Source organism: Vipera berus (assembly GCF_964194415.1).
Source record: "Vipera berus genome assembly, chromosome: 1".
Taxonomy (NCBI): domain Eukaryota; kingdom Metazoa; phylum Chordata; class Lepidosauria; order Squamata; family Viperidae; genus Vipera; species Vipera berus.
The window spans coordinates 288,534,418-288,553,177 of NC_138202.1; the positions used below are offsets into that span (position 1 = coordinate 288,534,418).

The 18,760-nt window shown below is 34.3% G+C and overlaps 1 protein-coding gene across 1 annotated transcript in view; it reads left to right on the forward strand.

Annotated features, from left to right (window-relative positions):
- The window catches only part of RYR2 (ryanodine receptor 2), a 296,407-nt gene that overhangs the window by 188,705 nt on the left and 88,942 nt on the right, over positions 1-18,760 (forward strand). Inside the window, exons 51-62 of the mRNA XM_081335695.1 lie at positions 507-597; positions 2,219-2,359; positions 3,625-3,788; positions 4,727-4,805; positions 5,899-5,988; positions 8,143-8,280; positions 9,099-9,176; positions 9,781-9,856; positions 10,709-10,835; positions 16,331-16,446; positions 16,908-16,972; positions 17,576-17,697. Of these exons, the coding sequence (XP_081191821.1) occupies positions 507-597; positions 2,219-2,359; positions 3,625-3,788; positions 4,727-4,805; positions 5,899-5,988; positions 8,143-8,280; positions 9,099-9,176; positions 9,781-9,856; positions 10,709-10,835; positions 16,331-16,446; positions 16,908-16,972; positions 17,576-17,697 (1,287 nt within the window). The remainder of the gene's footprint in view (positions 1-506; positions 598-2,218; positions 2,360-3,624; positions 3,789-4,726; positions 4,806-5,898; positions 5,989-8,142; positions 8,281-9,098; positions 9,177-9,780; positions 9,857-10,708; positions 10,836-16,330; positions 16,447-16,907; positions 16,973-17,575; positions 17,698-18,760) is intronic.

Consider the following 18,760-nt stretch of genomic DNA (forward strand, 5'->3'; position numbering starts at 1 on the left):
CATTTGCTAAGATAAGATATATAGTTAGTTGATTAGTAAACCATCCACAGGATCAACAATGAAAAACCGGTAGTTAAAATGCAAAATAAATTGTAATATATCAGACACTGGTGGGAGTAAGGGCCACACAACTCTGATTATGCCTGCATGCCAGACTCCAAATATGAAATATAATTTAAGTTTTTGTTGTATTACCAAAAACAAAACATAAATTTTGTTAAAATAACTTTTCGTACAAAAGGATAAGGGTGAAATAATGTTAAAAAACAACTGAATATGAATTCAGCATTTTTATTACTTCTCACATTGTTTTGTCCCACATTGTTTTTGTTCAAGCAAGAGTCTGAATATTAGAATATTTTATCTACATATTTCATATACTGTTATCTTTTAATCAGAAATACTGATTAAGCTTTTGCAGTGATTACAGATTACTCACTTGCATAATCACAATCATGGATACAAATCTAGTCTATGTTATACTGAAACTTTTTTTCTACTGATAGTCAGCTAAGACCTTCAATGATGCAACATTTGTTGAGAAGATTAGTATTTGATATCCCTCTTCTAAATGAACATGCCAAAATGCCTCTTAAGGTAAGTTTGCTTATTATAAAATATACAGTTAATGTCATTAAGCATCACCTATAAGAAGAAACTGCTGTTGTTCTGATTTGCCTTTGAAGTAAAAATATTGGCCAATCATGGCCAAAATCACATCCATTATAATATTCAAATGAAATGTAGGATTATCACAAAAACTGTGTCATGGTTATTCTGTTTAAGAGATCTCTAGGTTCAGATTTGATAGTTCAGCAGTGTTCTATAAAGCAAAACAACTCCGAAGGGTCAGTTGTGATTCAAAGCTGGATGCAAATTTAATATTTCTTCAACAGTGCTTACAAAAAACTACACACTGTAAACATTGAAAACACAGACTTTGCCTAAGGCTTGCTGTATATAAAGGATGTGGTGAAACAGAAAATGAAGTAATTATCTCAGCTAGATTTAACAGACAGGAGAAAATATTTGTTTTACCTTCACATATATAAGTTGTATGAAGGATATTTAAAAGACCCACTTCATTCATTATTTTGTCAATTCTCCCCCATAGTGTTTTGCCAAGAGATAGCAGTAATTAAAATGATTCAAACCTTATTAAGTGAAAACTTGTATAGGTTTGGAGATAATGTAGAGATATGGAAGCAATTATTTGCTTAACATTTAATTTAAAGAAAAACCAGCCAAAAGCATGCTAATGGTAAAAGGTAAAGGTTCCCCCGCACATGCGTGCTAGTCGTTTCCAAGTCTAGGGGCCGGTGCTCATCTCTGTTTCAAAGCTGAAGAGCCAGCGCTTGTCCGAGGAACGACTTCCCATTGCCCAGTACGCTTACACAGAGAAGGCCTCCTCAGGGTATCGTCGGCTAGACAATGTCAGCTGGCGACCCCCAAGGGGAGAGCCTTCTCTGTGGGAGCGCCAGCCCTATGGAACCAGCTCCCCCCTGAGCTTCGGATGGCCCCAGATCTCCAGTCCTTTCGCCGCGGCCTCAAAACACTCCTTTTCCACCTGGCTGACCTGGACTGACAGGGATTTTAATTAGGTTTTTAATTTTTAACTCTAATTTTTAATTTATTTTAATTTTAATTTTTATTTATTCTACTGGGGCCTTTAATTTTAATTTTAATTTTAACTTCTGTATTTATTGTACGTTATTGTTGTTAGCCGCCCTGAGTCCTTCGGGAGATAGGGCGGCATATAAGTCCCAATAATAAATAAATAAATCTCCGTGGTCATGTGGCCGGCATGACTAGACGCCAAAGGCGCACGGAACGCTGTTACCTTCCCACCGTAGTGGTCCCTATTTTTCTACTTGCATTTTTATGTGCTTTCGAACTGCTAGGTTGGCAGAAGCTGTGACAAGTAACAGCCGCTCACTCTGTTATGCGGCACTCAGGATTCGACCTGCCAAACTGCCGACCTTCTGATCGACAAGCTCAGCGTCCTAACCCACTGAGCCACCGCGTCCCTATGCTAATGTAACAAAAGGTTAATTGTGCCATAATTGTTTGATTGGATTGAGATAATTATTTTAATCTTTATAGTGTTACTTACCTGCTGGAACATCTGTACCTCTATCATTTAAAGTGATTATATGCAACTTCCTGCCTGAATAAGCAGTGGCCTTTCAGAAAGCAAATTCTCATATTTCTTTTTTAGTTGCTGACAATTCATTATGAAAGATGCTGGAAATATTACTGTTTACCAGGAGGGTGGGGCAACTTTGGTGCTGCATCTGAAGAAGAACTTCATTTGTCCAGAAAGTTATTTTGGGGTATTTTTGATGCTTTGTCTCAAAAGGTAAAATTTTAGGATTTCTTAATATGTATTAAAAGTAAAGGTAAAGGTTCCCCCGCACATGCGTGCTAGTCGTTTCCATCTCTAGGGGCCGGTGCTCATCTCCGTTTCAAAGCCGAAGAGCCAGCGCTTGTCCGAGGACGTCTCCGTGGTCATGTGGCCGGCATGACTAGACGCCAAAGGCGCACGGAGCGCTGTTACCTTCCCACCGTAGTGGTCCCTATTTTTCTACTTGCATTTTTAATAATTGTACTGCATGATGAATATGGAAGGCTGCATATTAGAAAATAAAATTATAATGTTGCTTAAATATATCTTCTGTAAAAATTAATTAGCTAGCAAATTAATAAATGTTTATCCTACTCTATAACTTTGTTGCCTTTGATAGAAGAATTACATTAAATGAAAAACGTCATTTGTGCTAGCGGTGTGAGGTAGAGATGAATATGAGGGTGCTAAATATTTATAAATAAAAGTGGATTTCATTTTTTAAAATTCAACATATATTCCACCTTTTATTTGAGAGCACAAAGTTTCTTATATAGTGTTCTCTCTTCTGTTTTCTCCAATACCCTGTGAGGTAGGTTGAGCTGAAAGATGGTGACTGGCCCGAGATCACCCAGTGAGCTTCTGTGGCTGAAGGTGGCCAAAACCTGTAATTCCAAGCACCTGTTCCAATACTTTAATCAGTATATCATAAATAAATGCCACACTGGCTCTTAGAAATTCTTACATTGATTATTGTGGTTAATTTTTAGTGTGTCATGGGGAAGATTCTAGTACTGAGCAAACTCAACTGCTAGTTAGAACTACTCTAGAATTAAAAACTATTGATTCAACTGACAACTGCAACTAAGTCTGCAGATTATTAAATGTAAAAAAAAACCTCTCAACATTTGAACTAAATGGTCATCTATCTTCAGACTACAAAGTATCTCATTTTTCTTTTTCATTTTTTTCCTGGTAGTGTCAATATTTGTTAAATACAACAGGGCTCAGCCTCTATAGGGAACATTATCCTGATAGATTTGATGGCTCTTGTCTTTAGTGCAGGGAAGGGAGTGTGCTGATTTCCCTTGGAAAGTGTGGCTTTGTTTTGGGAAGGATGATCCACATTAGTTAGAAAGTAGTTTGACTCGAAAGTAAAGTTAATTAATGGAACAATATAGTAATGATAGTGGTAATAGAATGCTGAGGCTTTTCCCAGATAAACAGAAGTTGTCTTATTTTTTTACCAGGGTATTTTGCATCTTATTTTGTCTTTATAGAAATATGAACAGGAACTATTCAAATTAGCACTGCCATGCCTGAGTGCTGTAGCTGGGGCTTTACCTCCTGATTACATGGAATCAAATTATGTTGGTGTTATGGAAAAACAGGCTTCCATGGATTCAGATGGGAACTTCAATCCACAGCCTGTTGATACTTCGAAGTAAGGATGTTTTCATAGCCTGTATTGAGTTAAACATAACTTTTAAATAGAAGAAAATACATGTAGCTCAGGGTTAAACTATGGAGTACTTGTTGAGCTCGGAGATTCATTATTTGCTTACAGACATTGGCTGCTGAAGAGGATGTGTTCTGATCTTTTTGTCTGTTGCCTAGACCAAGTTAAATCCAAAAATGCTAAAGAATTCCTGGAAGCTTGGGGTTCAGATAAATCAGCCATTAATAGACACATTGAGGTAGTCTACATTTACACAGCATTGAAAAAAATAAATTAAAAAAGCTAAGACGGAGAAATCTTCACTAGCAATCAAGCAGAAAACAATACCCTAATTATGGAATTATACTCCCATCAACACTGGCAGGGCATGCTATTGTATGTAAATAGGGAAACAACAAAACACACACACCCATACACACACTGACTCGCACTGCTGATGTTATGTAGGCAGGTAATAAAATGTCTGCAAGCAAACAAACCATGCTCAGAGAGCAAAACAGACTTCATAACTTTTAAAATAATATGAAATGAATATAGTTATTTTAGTACTGTTAAAACATCTAGCTGTGTTGCTATAAGGAATGTGTTTGTTTTAAACAGGATTTCCAAGAAATCGTTTTTCCTTAATTATTAGTTAGTGAAGATTGATTGTCAAATACATAAATATTTAAATGACTTAGGAAGAATATTTCACTTTTCTTTTCTAATAATCACAGTACAAAAAGTATAAGTCAATTGGAAATTTAAGTTTCCTTTATATTCAGTGACTGATTATTTCATTTTTTCAAAATTTCTATAAAATGATCTATTACCAGTTTTGTTCTCTGAAATAATACTAGAATTAGAGAAATGCAAATGCTGCTATAGTTAAATTATTTTAATGTCATGAAATACTTATCTTTGCCTTGTTCATTCTCACTCAGCATTACAATTCCTGAAAAACTAGACTACTTTATAAACAAATATGCTGAACATTCTCACGATAAATGGTGCATGGAAAAGGTAAAGTGTACGCATCATATGTATATCTCTCATTTTGCTGGGATATATGTAAAACAGGGAATAAATCTTGCTAATGATCTGACTTTATTTTTCATTTCAGTATTCATCAGTATTCATGTTTATGTTGCATTAATTGAAACATTCTAATTCTTTAATCAGATTTTTAAATTTTTAAGTGCATTTACTTTCTCTAAGAGAAAGATCAGCCTTTTACATTTTACCCAGTTCCATTCAGTTAACAAGTTTATTTTAATAAGATATTTTTTGGTATCACAGTTATCATCACATATTTGGATGGCTGCATTTGCATGGTTGTCTTTTACGATGCCATTATTGTTAAAACAGATTAGATTTTTTAAATGGTATTTTTCCCAGTCACTTTCACTTGAAGAACATCTGTATCTTTTCTCTGAAGAGTTTGAAAAATGGAGACTGATACTGCAAGAGGTTACAATCGTTAGCAAAAAATTTTTTTTGCAATGCTTCAACATAACCTGTTCAGTTTTTGTAGTGAGCTCAAACATAGATATGCAGGTTCTTAGTACCCTCAATGAAGATTCTGAAGTATATTTATTGCACTATATTCCCTTCCACCCATTCTTCATTTTACTCTACAGTCAGTTGTCATTCTGTGTCAGTTAAGCAGGCTGTTTTTGAATTTTTTTAGAGTTTTTGCCCCATAACGTTTCTACACCTTTGGAAATTTTGGGGTCTGTGATGAATTAATTCTTCCCTCTTGTGCATGAGTGTTGATGTTTGGGATATAGGATAGACACATTAAGTATGACTTCATTATCAATTTATAAAACCGATTGCTATACAAGATGAAAAAGATTACATTGTAATATACTGTATAACACTTGTGAAACTAAAATTTGCATGACAAATTAAAGCCCAGGAGTTTTTAATTGCTGTTATAACAAGTATTAAGATCAGAAGAAAGTAGAAGAACCAAAATAAAATATGGGAAATTTCATTTGTTTCATGAGCTTGGTATGGTATATTGATAGCATGCAAAAAGAGCATCCAAATCATAAACTGCATCAATATTCTTGATCAACTTATCCCTTCCTTTTCTTTAAACTTTTGTCAGTTTGCAAATGGGTGGATATATGGTGAAACATGTTCAGAATCTTCCAAAGTGCAGCCATTAATGAAACAATATAAACTATTATCAGAAAAGGTAAGAGGTTTGCGTCAGATTTTGTTGTTGTTGTAATCTTTTCTCTTAATCATTGAAGGTAGCAGCCAATTTTGGAGCTTTCCCAGAAATTAGAAAACTCCTTTAAGACTTGAAGAATATATGTTGTTTCTTCTGTCACATGTAACATTTTCAGCTGGAAAGGCAAAAGTAATAAATTCTGGAAAGAGAGAATTTTCTCCAGATTGTCTGCTTGTATCACAGCACAGGGCTTGTGTGAATTTTCTAGAAGTTCAGCAGAAAGAAATATACCCAGCAAAAATAGTGATAGGAACTCTAGCCTCCATTTTGTTTCTCTTTTGCTTATTCCTATCAAACCTCATCACTATGGAAGAGCTGAAGAGATTGTGTGTGATGGACTTACCTTGAGGGCTGTTTGCACTACAAAGGAGAGCAGTAAAGCTAGGTTTGAAACAAAAACTTTACACCTATCATAATTTATCCTTTGGTCCATAAATCCTCATAGAGTTCATAAACAATGTAATCACAGGATAATAGCCTGTGAAGATGATTGTTGAACCAGTATCCATGTATTTTTCCTTAAACTGTATCTTACATTTGATCAGTGATTAAACACTTAAGTATTAGGTCTGGAAGTATATTTCCATCAATCAGTACTCTTTTAAGCTAATTCCAATCTATCCCCCTTTGTTGAGTAAATGCACTGCTTTCATATGCTTGTCATATCACTTGCAAATCCCATTTAATCTCATCAGCTTTTGGGGGTGAAAAAGTTATTTGAAAGGATATGTGGGGGCAACTATGCTGTCCTAACAAAATTGGCCACAACAAAATCGACAATAATATTTTCTCCATAAGATGCTATAAATTCCTCTTTTAAGTTGGGGATTTTCAGGTTGGTAAAGCATGGAGATTATATTCTTTCCAATGGATACTGATTTTTAGTATCCCTAACTTTTAGCAATCTTCCTACTAATTTACTACTCACTGCTTAACCTGTCTCCTAGTTGTGGTAGATTATCACATCAATAAAAGAATGAGAGCAGGGGGTCTTCTGAAGTGTATGATCCATCTTTCAGTTTCTATGGGCAAGATATTTTTGCTTTTCCTTCAGTCGCTATGATAGATAACCAAAAGTATAAAAGGTTCATTTAGTAGGAATTCTTTTCCTGTATAATGCTGCAATTTAAGGATAGTACTCTTGTTCTTAGAAAGTAGTCATCAAATACAAATAATACAAATAATATTTGTATTATATTTAATGGCTTTTTACAAATATTCTTTTTTGTTATTGCCACATTCATATGTCTTCTAATGTACTGTTTAAGTGATACAAATATAAAGATTTTAAATAGCTGTTTCATAAAGAAAATCTATATAAATATTTGGTTATAATGTAGATAATAATTAGTATTTTAGTGCTCAATTTCAAATTATTTATTATTTACTTTGGTCATAGAACAGCATAAGGCAGATAACAATCATTATAAAACAAAATTAATAACATTGCCTTCTGGTCAGCTAGCAGAAGACTAAGTCTTTAACTTGTCTGGGTATTGTATTACAAATAGGAAAATATATATTGTAGGTGTGTATAAAAAAAGGCAACGCCACAACTCATGGTTCCAATTTTCCTATCAATATAAGAACAGAGTCTCAGCTCTTTAGGTTTTTTTTCAGAACTTTCCTTCCCAAAGGGTTGAGAGGAAAACATTATAGCAGGCACATGTGTAAAGGCATAGCTTTACATTCTCATAGTACTTTATAGACCAGACTTATAATGCTATTATAGACTATATTATAGACTGTGATTTTATGGTTTTAATTCCTATACTTTGTAATTCTATACTAGTCTTTCTTTTTTTCTGTTCTATCAATGTGATATTTTATTCTTCGATTTCAGAATGACTGTTATGTTATTTGTTTTATGCTAGTCTACAACCAAAATAAACAATTTCTAATTGAATATTTGATTGCTAAGTAAGTTACTTTAAAAGAGGTGTGCATAGAATCAAAGTAGATTTTGCAATCAAGGATCTAACTGAGTGGTGGTCTCTGTTATTTATACATATCTCAAATTCAATCAAAAGATTGAGTGCTACTAACCTTGTAAGGCAGATATGAGGACAGCTGTTTTATCATTAATAGGATCATCATATATACGTTTTTTTTCAGGAAAAAGAAATTTATAGATGGCCAATCAAAGAGTCTCTGAAAACCATGCTTGCTTGGGGATGGCGGGTTGAAAGAACGAGGGAAGGAGATACTATGGCTCTTTATAATCGTTCACGTCGGATATCACAGACAAGTCAGGTAAATTTGGAGCTGCAAGTACTTTTGATGATGTTACTTAGTAACTTTATGAGCAATATTTCCTAGTTATTATTTTAAATACTGTTTTGGAGATAGAAGCTGCAGCATTCCTTCAGTGTGAGTATTGGCTTCCAAGTATATAGTTTCATGCTCTATGTTTATTTTGTATTGGCTGTTTTTGAAATTCCTAAAGAAATTGGAATTTCTCTTTACAAAATATTTTAAGATTGTGATTTTTAAAAAACTGTGAATTTATCAGGCCATTATAAAGAAAGAAATGTAATTTTAAATATAAACAAGCTTCAGAGAGAATATGTATTTTTTCTTTTCTAGAAGATAAATCCTTTCTTCAAGTAATACTGCTTCTAAATATTTTGTGATACACGTGTTGTGATACACAAAGAACTTTAGTAGAATTCCTATATAGCATTGAAATTCCTGAAATTAAATAAGCTGAAACTATTAGAATCTGTTTACATTATTTCATGATTACTATATTTGATAATTAGCATGTTTTATGTTTTGAGTCTTATCTATACATTTACCTTTTATTTTATTGTAAATCAGTGCATATGTCAATTATTCACTTTTTGGAAAATGTAAAATTGGCATTCTGGAGTTCATGGTATGCAGATTTATGAACTAGCTAGATTATTTTGAACAATGAGAACTAGCACAGTCTTAATGTTTAGGATTTAATAGACAAATATATGAAACCATGCTAAACTATTCCTTGTTGGAGCCTCTCTGTAAGCTGTCATTAAAATTGTTCAAATATGTTCTTTTTTCTGTTAACACCTCTATTGATATTTTTTCAGATTTCTGTAGATACTGTCCATGGCTATACCCCCCGTGCAATTGACATGAGTAATGTTACCTTGTCCAGAGAGTTACATGTAAGTTACATGGCTATTGTGATCTACATTAGGAATGTAATGTTTTAAGAACTTTTCTTCTTAAATGTCTTTTTCAATAATTATTTAACACAGCTTCTCTATCAATCCTCTGATAGCTATCATTTATTCTCCAACTTTTCTAACAGATGCTTGGACCTAGAATTGGTCTTTCAAGAATGGAAGGGCTTTTGATACAGTGGTTCCAGTGGGTGGAAGGGTAAGAGGCAATTTTTGCTGATTCCTTCTTTCCCTGGCAACTTTCCCTGCTACTTTCAACACTGTTCTGGAAGGTTCTCCAATCTTCCAGACCAGATTTTAGGGAAGCACAAGGAGCTGAAGGATGAATTGGCAAAAATTTCCTCCTCACCACCTCCTGAGGGAGCATGCCAGGAGAAGAATTTTGCTCATGCAGTTTCTGTAACATTGGAGACAATTTGTGGAAACCTCTATCAAATTAATTATTTAAAAACATGCCTGAAGTTGATATTTAATTTTTTTGGCTGGGGCCAAAAATGCAACAATTTTTTTTAAAGAAAATGAAAAACAAACTTAACTAATCTACTACAGAACAAATTGTCATTATTTATGTCTTTCTTTTTCTTAGGCAATGGCTGAGATGATGGCTGAAAATTATCATAACATATGGGCGAAGAAAAAGAAAATGGAGCTTGAAGCCAAAGGTACAATCTCTTTTAAAAATATATGAATGATCTTAGGCTGACTGTACTTGTTAAGGATATTCTGCATTTTTGAAATAGAAAATTGAGAGGCCCAGAAATTAGCATTCTGTAGTTGAAACAGTATTTTCAGTATTATTTTTTGTTTGTTTGTTTATGGAATTCTGTGATGAGCTACATACAATAATGATTCTCTCTGAATAACATATTTTAACATTATTTTTTTCAAATGCAGTTTTATATATGGTGTTATGTGGTCAATGTCATAATCTGTAGTATCCATTTCCGCAGTGCCTGTGGTGAAAGTATTAAAATGCATGCAAGAAAAAGCAATTCTAAGATGCTTATGCAGCGTTAATTGTAGAATGATTTCCGCAATATATGACTTAAAAATTTTTAAATGAACTTTGCTTAAAGTTGCTTGACAGTCAGAGGACTGGCATATAAATGTAATAAATAAATCAATTAGATAACTGGCTAATAATATGGGTTCCAAGAGTTGGGATTTGCATTCTTAACAGTAAGCATTTTTGGATTAAAACCTTAACATGTGGAATTAAATATTATCTATTTTAGCAATATAGGGTAATGATACTGGAAAATATGTCTAGCAGGTCAAAGTGAATACTGTAATGCAGACATGTCAAACTCGCGACATCACGTGACGTCACACAATGTATCGGGACGGTTTTGCCATTGCCAGCAATTGGGTGGGTGTGGCTTCTGCATGACGCATCCGGCCTGTGGGCTGGCAGTTTGATACCCCGCTGTAATGTCTCTATTTTTATGAAATTTAATTATTTTAAATAATGCTACGGTCATTATTTTGTCATTTAATTTCCTAATGCATTCTAGTGGGAGGAGGAAATCACCCCCTGCTTGTACCCTATGATACACTGACAGCCAAAGAAAAAGCTAAGGATAGAGAGAAAGCCCAAGATATTCTGAAGTTCCTCCAGATCAATGGCTATGTTGTGTCCAGGTAAATGCTGATTGATTATTGCTGTAGGCTTTAAAACTGAAATAATTTTCATTATGTACCTTGTGTGGCTAAAAAATGTACAGCCTGGGAAGATTTGTTTTTTATAAGAAAATAGATACATCGGAAATATGCAAATATGTGTTGATTTGCTCTTTTCCAGACAATATCTTTTTAAAAGATTTGTGTGAAGACATAAATATTAAATGTTAATTTTTTTTCTTGTCAAACCTAAGAATTATGGTCCAAGATAACATTGCATAAGATGTCTCTGTTATGGTGAGAAAGGATATGTTGCCATTTTTTTGGAAGGGCTAGCCCATTTGTATTCATTAAATTGTCTCCCTGTTATTCCAGTTCCCCATGATTGTCCTGATATGTTTATCTTCCATTCAATCTGTTCTTTCTCAAATTTCTTCTGAGTTATAGAGAAAGTCTTTTCCATTTTCAATGTTGTCACTCTCTTTTCTGGATTTTCCATTAACTGTATTTGTTGGTCATTTGAGACTTCTGTCTTAGTATTTGATTATTCCACTTCTTCGGTTATCTTCTACCTTGTTAGTTCTTTCATTGTCAAAATTTGGGTTTGGGTATCTAAGCTGGCATCTTGTTCTTTTTATGTTGGATCTTATTTTGTCACAAGCTGAAAGAATGGTTTCATGTATTGTTTTCAACATGGAAAGGATCTTTTCTTAGTTTTCATCCATATTCTCTTAATAATGTGTTAAGTTGAGGACTTTAAAATCAGACGTTAAAAATAATTTTATAACTAGGTATGGGACCTCTATTTCACGTGTTTATAGTAGAAGTCATTTGTCAAGTAAGATTTTATAGTCCAAGGTATTTCATCATTGCATATAATAACCAGTGTTCCTCAAATAAAGAGATAGGAAACCAATTCCCCATATATAACTTTGAAAGTCAGTAAAGGTTTACATTCATAGTTCAAGCAGGGCAATTAAATTCTCTTTACAGCTGAGTTTCTCAAGGGTGGTATCTATCAAGGTCAAAAGAGTTTTATCTGAAGTCTGGGCTTCAAGCTAAGTCTCTTTTAGGCAATAAGTTGTAAATACCAACCTTCGCCACAAGATGTCACCAATGCCATTTAAAGTCCAAAATTTTTATAATCCTTTTTCCAGTTTTATTTCTTTTTTGTAGATAAAAATAAAAATCTCCAGTAAAAATAAGAAAACTTTTGGTCCCCAAGTTTCAGAAACATATAAATCCAATTAGATTAAAATTGTTTTTTTAGTGGTTTAAGTCCCCTGGGTAGTCATTTGCCACTATTCTTAGATGGTGGGGCAGAAATTCCCTTCCCTCTCTCCTCACAGAAGGAAAGATATTTTGGGCAGCTTTTGCAGGAAAAGAAAATAGTTAGGATCTTAAAGAGAAGATCAGATCTCACCTAGTTTATCCATGTTGCTTTAGAAGTGCTTGATGGTAAGTTTGACTTCGGCTGTCTGCAACTTAGTGATGAGCCATATTGCTATGGCTGGTCTTTCCTCTGCCGGTTTGGAGGGCTGCCCCAGATCAAGCGGAAGGGCTGCCGCCCTCCTGCGATCAAGGGGGGCCCCTCCTTTCTCATTGCCCCTACAGGGCAACTTTCGAACCTTTCCAGGGTCCCCCAGCAGAACAAAATTGGACACGGAAGACGGAGCTCATCTTCCAGTGTCTGTGGTGACAGCGATGGCAGATCTATCTGATGATCTAAAAGCATTGACATGGAAGGCTAGTTGGCAAAGGAAGAAAGCCAGAATAAGGCTGAAGAAAATTGGGGTTTTGATTTATTAGAGGGGATTTCATATTACTAATTAGAGGGTTAAATGGAGAAGTTGAGATAAGGGAAATTTTGGTCATTAAATTTAAAATATTTGGAAATTAAAAAATTAAACCCAAAAGAAAAAAAATATGAATATGTTTGACTTATTGATTAACCCACACAATATATATAATGGTTTTGATTTATTAAAGGGGATACTGTATTATTAATTAGATGATTTAATATGGTGGGAAATAGATAACTTTTAGGAAATAGAACAAGACTATATTCAAAGAGATAAGATGTGTGTTTTGAATCTTAGATTTTATTATGAATTGAGATAAGGGAACCTTTGGTTACTTAAAGCCTGGAAATTATAAATATCAAATGTTAAATTTGAATATTGATGGGAAACTAAAAATTGGGAAAAAATCAATAACGACATTGATTGTCTATAAAGATTGAATATAAAAATAATTAAGATATGTATAAGCTAAAAATTTAATGATAAATGTAATGATGTTTTTGCTTAGTTGATATAAGAACTGTATTAGCTTAAATACGAGATAGTAGATATTAAGGGAAAAAGATTTGATGTTGTAATTTGAGATTTGTACTAAAGATTTTTGTATATTATTGAACTATTGATTAACCTAGCCACTATTTTGCTTTTGAAATACTTAAATATAAAATTGGAAAATTAATAAAATATAGAAAGGAAAAAAGAAAGGATATGTGAAGAGCATCATCATTCTCTCCAGGTTTGGCAGGCAGGAACTCACATGACAGATATTTGCTCTTTCCCTTCCTGATGTAGCCTTATCAGTATCAAAACTCAACTGCATGGGTTTTCCCCTTTTTCTGTTAAGAAAAAAAATAAGTAACTGAGACATCATCATCATCATCATAAAAAAGTTGGAAGGGACCTTGGAGGCCATGTAGTTCAACCCCCTGCTCAGGCAGGAAGGCTGACAGACAAATGGCTGTCCAGTCTCTTAAAAACTTCCAGTGTTGGAGCATTCACAGCTTCTGGAGGCAGGTTGCTCCACTGATTGATTGTACTTACTATTAGGAATTTTCTCCTTAGTTCTAGGTTGCTTCTGTCTTTGGTTAGTTTTCATCCGTTGCTTCTTGTCCTGCCTTCAGGTGCTTTGGAGAATAGCTTGACTCCCTCTTCTTTGTGGCAACCCCTGAGATATTGGAACACTGCTATCATGTCCCCCTCATCCTTCTCTTCATTAAACTAGACATACCCAATTCCAGCAACCGTTCCTTGTAGGTTTTAGCCTCCAGTCCCCTAATCATCTTTGTTGATCTTTTTTACATTTGGCGATATCCTCTTTTGCTAAATTTTAATTGTTTGCATTGCCAATTGTTATTCTCTCTTCTTCACCTCAATATTTTATTTTCCTACTTCTGTTTCTTTCCTGTACCTGTCTTGCTGGACATTGGCAGCAATTAGAAAGAAACTGAGAGGGGTGCGATGGCTCAGTGGTTGAGATACTGGACTTGTCAGCTGGAAAGTCAACAGCCCAGGTTTGAGACCTGAGCACCATTCTATGGGCTGAACTCTTGTTACTTGCCCCAGCTACTGCTCACCTAGCAGTTATAAAGTATGCAAATGCAAGTAGATAAATAGGTACCACTTTGGTGGGAAGGTAACAGTGTTCTATTCACCTTGGTATGTAGTTATGCTGGCAACATGACCACGGTCATGTCTTTGTGTCTTCGGACAATGCTGGCTCCCTCAGCTAAGAAACGGAAATGGCACTACCCCCTACATGACTGGACAGAGGATACTTTTAGAAAGAAAGTACCGTAGGTATTGAATTTAACCAGGAATGTTGAGTATGAAATGTATTCACTTTAGAAAACTTTGTAAAATGTCCTAAGAAGGTGCAGTCTCATAATTGATTTCCCAGTCCTTTATCCCAACCCTATCAGCAAGGTAACATCAGGAAGGAGGCCAACTAAGGTCCTAAGATTCCTCTCCTATTGTACAAAACAATGGGAAGTTTTCCTCAACTCACTGCAAGTTAAATGGACTTTTCCTTGATTTCTCAGACCAAGAGCTTAGTGGTTTCATGTTCCTGGAACAGTATTGCCTTATGCCCCAAGGTATCAGCAAAACAGAACGATTGTCTCCTAAAAATTATTGCATTCACACTGATTGCTCTGCTAAGAGCTTTTTTTGCCATTTGCAACTGTATTTTCTGGTAAGGCAAGAGATAACATGGGAGACCAATAGATTCTTAGGACAAGGAACCTGAAAGTAACATGTTTTAACTGAAAAAACATACAAGCAACTCAATTTTTCTAAAAAGCAAAAGCTTGCCATAAAAAAGATTTTTTTCCCTCCCTTTTTGACCTCTCAGTATAGCTCTCATACATATAATAAATGGAAAAAAGATGATTATAAACATCAAAAACATTCCCCACTCAAGAACAGTTTTCTTTCACCAAGTTGTTAACTGTTCATTGATTTTATTGGTTTAATGTTGTTTTTTAATTATTTTACTGTCCTGTTTTATATTTTGTAATGTGTTTTATTGGTTGTAAGCTGCTTAAGAAATGTAAAACAACAACTGATGTAATATCTTAAAAAAACCTGATAGGGCTTCATTAAGAAGGGGAAGCAAAAGATCAGTTTTGTGATTTCCTGCCTCTTAAGAACCTCATAAGGATAAAGAAGACACAACTTTCATGATAGTAACTAGCCTTTCTATTCACAAATGTAGCATAAAATAGCTTTGCATATTGTCATTCAGTCTATTGCTAACATTCTCTTCTTATGTTTATAATGCAGTAGAAGTCTGTTGTCATGGTTGGAGCACTGATAGATTATGTAGAGCCAGTTTAGTGTAGTGGTTAAGACACCAGGCTATAAAGCAGGAGACCACGAATTCCAGTCCCACCTTAGCCATGAAACCATGCTTGGTGACTTTGGACTACTCACTCTCTCCTCAGTCTAACCCAACTCACAAGGTTGTTGCTATGGGGAAAATAGGGGGAGGAAGGTATGTTGGGCAAGTTCATTGCCTTGTGTTATTTGTAAAAATAATAAATAAGTAAATAAAACAAAAATAAGTAAAAAATTGAACTAGAGATTGGGAAACTCCTCCTTTCAGCCATAAACCTTCCAAAATAGCTTATACACAGCTTAACTTAATTCAGGGTGGGAATTGTAAAAATTGTAGTTGGGAAAAACCATAAATGCAATCTTGAGTTTCCTAAAAGCAAATCAATATAATCAAATAAAACTTTGATATTGTGTTTTACATTATTTCATAATTTATTATTATATCCAAAGGGGCTGAACTGTAAAGTGTGCATGTCTTTCAAACCTGGCAGTCTCCAATTTATAATTTTATAGTCTGTCCCAGCCTGGGTATAATTAATTTTTTAAAAAAAATTAAAAGAAACAATAATAATAACCAATCAACCTTCCTCCAAGATGGACACAAATAAACTTCTGTTGCTTTGAAACCTCAGCAGAAAGATGTCAGCTTGCCAACAAAAGATATCAGCTTGCCAACATAATGATGCAAAAGTAAAAGAACAAATATAAAATGAGTTAAGTCAAAGGGTGCAGCAAAGTCATTACTTAAAAGGAATTATTTAACTTATCCAAATTGGTAAATAAATAATGTCATGACTATCTCTGTGATAATTTCAAATTTTGTATAACATCTCCTAATTTTTTTCTTGTTGGGGGCAATTTTTTTTTAATTTGTTCCAGAGGCTTAAAGGATTTAGAATTAGACACACCATCCATTGAAAAAAGATTTGCTTACAGTTTTCTCCAGCAATTGATACGCTACGTAGATGAAGCCCATCAGTATATTCTGGAATTTGGTAAGCTATTGTAAATATATATTTTATATTATTAAATATAGTCTTAACAAGTTTTTAGCATGAATAATAAGAAGCAAATGTTTTTTAAAAGTTTTAAAATTATATATATTTTTTGAGATACAGTTTAATATTACTTCTTTTTGAACCATAGCAGCTGAACACCTTCATTAATAAAAGATTTAGTCCACACACAGTGCAAATTAACCAAGACTGAATTCTGTTTTTGCTTTGTACAGCATATGGATGTTATATACTGAAATCAAGTTTGCTTATGTGCTGCTTTGTGAGTTAAGAATCTTAAAGCATCTAAAATGAACTAAAATAAAAATCAACATTTCAAGTCATGTAGTACTGTAGAATGGATAGATAAAAAAATAGTTTATAAAGAATACAATGCAAAAAACTATAAATTGGGTAAAATATATTCAATTAAGTTTGTTGCACTTTTTTTTCTTATACAGATGGTGGCAGCAGAGGGAAAGGAGAACAGTTTCCTTATGAACAAGAAATCAAATTCTTTGCTAAAGTAAAGTATAGGCTATTTTTCTGTAATATTTATTATGGCAAATTAAAAGTTAATATCAACCAACTACAAAGCATACTTAAGACATTGGGAACAAATCACATAAATGCTGCAAATGGTGGCACAGTAAAATATTCCTGCTTGCTAATCTTCCAGTGACTTGTGTGATTTTTTTTAAAAAAATTAGAAGAATAGATGTTAGAAGCAAAAATTACTGTTTAGGTAGTGCTAGTACTAGCGCTAGTACTGGCACCCATAGCTGCTTGAACAAGATAATTCTCCATTGCTGAGCTATTATTACTAATTCAAAATCAGGCATAGGGAGAGTTTCTGCAATTAAAATTGTAAAAAATAATAAAGTAAAAATATAAGAACATTAAAACTGTTTACCTCCAGATAAACAGATAAAATTTTGATCTAAATAATAATAAATTCTACTAAAGGACATGTCCTAGAGAAAAGTTGAATTTATGTTAATAAATCTTGTAAATACTTTACGTTGACAGGTCTTTAGTGCCATGAAACTAAGGAATAAAAATAGTAACAGTAAGATAGCGTATTGATAAGTATACAGTATTTTTTATCTCTTCCATATATTTCTTTCAGGTTGTCCTTCCTTTAATTGATCAGTATTTCAAAAATCACCGCCTGTATTTCCTATCTGCAGCAAGCAGACCTCTGAGCAGTGGGGGTCATGCTTCTAACAAGGAGAAAGAAATGGTAACCAGGTAAAAGCATATATAATACAGTATATGATAAAATATAGTAGTCAGTTTGCATATTCTAAAACTTTGGCAGTTTTATGGATATATTTAGAGAAGTGAGAAGTAACACAAATCCAACATCCATTTTATAAGATTATGACGTCTAAAAACTGAAATTTGAATAATTTCCTTGACCCTCCTCCTAACCCTAGTAGTGTTTCCCACGTTTTGTCATCTCCTATATTCTCTTTTTCTTCTCACATTGCATTTAATTAGATAGGCTCCTTACTTTTATGTTTTGGCAGCTGACATCATCTTGAATACTCTGGGACTAGAAAAACAGGACATAATTATATATATGCATATTAATAATTTTGTCATTCCGTGTGGTGTTATATATTGGCTTCACCAGTATTTTTTTAGATTCATGCATTAACCATATTTCCCATCTGTCACATTATAGGAAATTCTAGAATTTCCTTGTTTTTTACTGGTATTACTGGTATATTAATAAATAAATAAAATGTGCTACCAGACCCCTCTTAAGATTGCATATTATGTTTTATGTTTGTTTTATGTTTTATTTGATTTCTATACCGCCCTTCTCCCGAGGGACTCAGGGCGGTTCACAGGGCATATATAAATAGCGGTACAAAAGTTAAAAGGAAATTAAACCAGTGCCCAATAAAATACAACAATAATAGAATACTAAAAAACCAATTAAAAACCCATATTCCCCCATCAGGCCAGACCAGCTAATTCAAATAAGTGGGTCTTCAGCCCGCGGCGGAAGGATCGAAGGTCTGATGCCATCCGGAGCTCAACCGGCAGTTGGTTCCATAATGCCGGAGCACCCACAGAGAAGGCCCTCCCCCTGGGGGCCACCAGTCGACATTCCCTGACCGGAGGCACCCTGAGGAGGCCCTCTCTGTGGGCACGCACAGGGCGGAGGGGAGTTGACGCCGGCAGCAGGTGGTCCTCGAGGTAACCCGGACCCATGCCATGTAAGGACTTACAATAAAGATCATGACCAAAACCTTGAACCTCACCCGGAAGACAACTGGTAGCCAATGCAGCTCGCGGAGCA